General features: G+C 39.5%; 1 protein-coding gene across 1 annotated transcript in view; it reads left to right on the top strand.

The window, feature by feature from the left end:
- The window catches only part of LOC118413796 (synaptic vesicular amine transporter-like), a 61700-nt gene that overhangs the window by 40564 nt on the left and 18520 nt on the right, over positions 1-2616 (top strand). The window contains 1 exon segment of the mRNA XM_035817327.1: positions 454-517. Within this exon segment, the coding sequence (XP_035673220.1) occupies positions 454-517 (64 nt within the window).

Raw genomic sequence — 2616 nt, 5'->3', positions numbered from 1 at the left:
TTTTGTAAAGTCAGTCCAATTACTGGTTAGGTAAAGTTGAGCTTTAATGCTATAAATATAAAGTACAACAGGGTGAATTCCGTATCACCCGAGGTACCAGCCCGACCGCGGCGCAGGTCGGATCCTCGGCAGTCGGAAAACTGCCAGTTAATTGCCAACCTACTCATAAAACGGATTAAACTCGGCACATTGTTTCAACCTGCGCCTACAACGTTATGATTTGAGATCATCAATTCGAGAAAAATTTGAACAAATGAACTCCGTTCGCTTGCAGTAGATTGTGTGGTGTGTATTCTATTCAATCAATGGAAGTCTATGTGAAACAACTAAGAAGAATATCACCCGGCCCAGAGCACCGATATCAAACGTTATTGCGGCACAGGTATGATATAACATCATTTACGGATACAGATGAGCCTTCATGCTAAAGCTCAGTCTGATATTTCTCCCCAGGTTGACATGATTGGGGATCCTCTCCACAAGCTGCTGCGTGACCCGTACATCCTCGTTGCTGCAGGTAGTTTCAAGTCTATCATTTATTCTTAGCAAATGTGATAATTCTTATCATCATTTAGCCACACGGCAGGATTTCCCCAGTTGACTCAGGTCATTCATCGATACACCACCCGCATCCGGGGCAAAGGTCTCGTTCTCAGGGTATTGTAAGTAGAGGATCCTATAATGTTAGGAAAGAGAGCCACCAAAATGGCTGCTTTAATCTATGTTGCACTATATAATATATGTATGTCCCATGGCACCCAACATCAGCATTGCTGCCTGTGATGCCCTCTGTATTGCCTCCATGCAATTTTAATATAACAAATAAAACAGAATAATCGAAAAAGGACGTTACGTCTGGTGCGGGAAGTGGTGGTGAGATTTTATTGCCCACTCACGCATGTGAGAATGTTCGGAAGGCAGGGAGATCAACAATCAAAAGAAAAAGCCTTCAAGAACTAGAAATGCCGGTTTTTGCTTATGAGCAAATTCAGTCTAATTTACCTGGTCCTGTAAAATTTTGGAAATATGCATGGTGTGGAATTGGATACTTCTAATGGTTTCTAAATAATGATAACAGCATTCTACCATTATTTACCATTTTCTATTTTGTAAATGGTTCAGTAGGCTGGGAAGATAGCAATTCACACATCCTTGCAAAGTATGGAGCAATGCAACAATGGCCCACCACAAAGGATCCACCAGTGCCCAGCAGTGAAATCTAAAAATATACAGATGCAACAATAGGGCTTACTTTTATGGGGGTAATTAGCTACTTTTACCATTTGGCAAAGTTTACAAATATTTGTAAATATTTGTAAATGTGAAATAATCACACAGAGATTTCACAGTTATTCTAAATAAAGATATTTTTGTACAGTTACTTTAAAAATGTTTCTAAAATATTCAAAGGAATTAAAATAGATGAGTATTTTCCCAGTCAATTTTTTTAAAAGAATGTAATTATTGTGGCTCAGATATTCTTTTATTCAAAATAATAATAACTGATTATAAATATTGCCTAAAAACCCTCATGGTGTCTTGGAATGGACTCTACACCCCAACCTCAATATATTATATGCTTGTTCATTTCTTGTGAACCCTGCTATAAAGTTTGAGGATTTGAACCTCTTAACTCTAGTGTCCTTAACCATGTAAACCTTATTGGCGAAACAATGTGTCATGACACCTTCCGAACCACAGTGGAAATTCCCTAGGGATGTGCAACATAATTGAATCCGGCAGATGTGTCAGGAATTGACGTTGACTAACTTGAACTGTATCACTTTTGTTATCGTCAGACCCGCCCCCATGGCAACGGCCCCAAATAAAGACCGCCCCGCATGGTTAATTATAGGGATAAGTGTGGCTGAAAGCCCTCTCGACTACCCCCCCGTTTCAACCCTAATTTACTCGAAACATAGACTCAAGTCACATAGAACGTTAGAATATGGATCGTCAATCCCCGCCCATATTCAAAACAACACACAACCAGAATAGTAAATTTGTCCAGCTAATAAGACCAGTTTGCGGCCCCTCAGATAGGCCTTGAACGGCGCCGACAATTACGCTAGGTGCCGAAGTGCAAGTTGATGATATCTCAGCAACCATGCACTTAAATGCCTTGACTGAAATTAAAGGTTCAGTCTACACCTTGAATAGTCGTAAGTTGACATTAATGATACCCATAAGGGAAAATGTTCAGATAAAACAAAATTACACAGTACGCAGATTTCTAAGATACTACCATACATCGTGTGGGAACAGACACAGTGACCAAGCAACGAAGTTGACCTATAATTCACTTAGGTACGAAAATGTAACCCTAGGAAGTAGGTCAAAGTCGATTTAGTGGAAGTTACATTCATGGCAAAATCACACAACAATGGCGCGCATTGAAATCCCCTATGATAAAAACATTGGTTATACCGAGCTGTTTTGTTATGCTCTATTATGATTTGATTTTCCTAATTTATCAAGGAAGGTATCTATGTTGCTCGTGGATTCTACAGGTAAGCACGCACAGGTGCAAAGAAATTTACAGTTCATTTTATTGTTAATTTGTAGGGAGAACGTGTCTACAGAGCCAAAATGCGTACGTTAAAAAGTCCCTATCTA

This window comes from Branchiostoma floridae, chromosome 4, assembly GCF_000003815.2.
Source record: "Branchiostoma floridae strain S238N-H82 chromosome 4, Bfl_VNyyK, whole genome shotgun sequence".
NCBI lineage: Eukaryota > Metazoa > Chordata > Leptocardii > Amphioxiformes > Branchiostomatidae > Branchiostoma > Branchiostoma floridae.
Note: the sequence above shows the minus strand (reverse complement) of the source record. Positions and strands in the feature narration are given on the sequence as shown.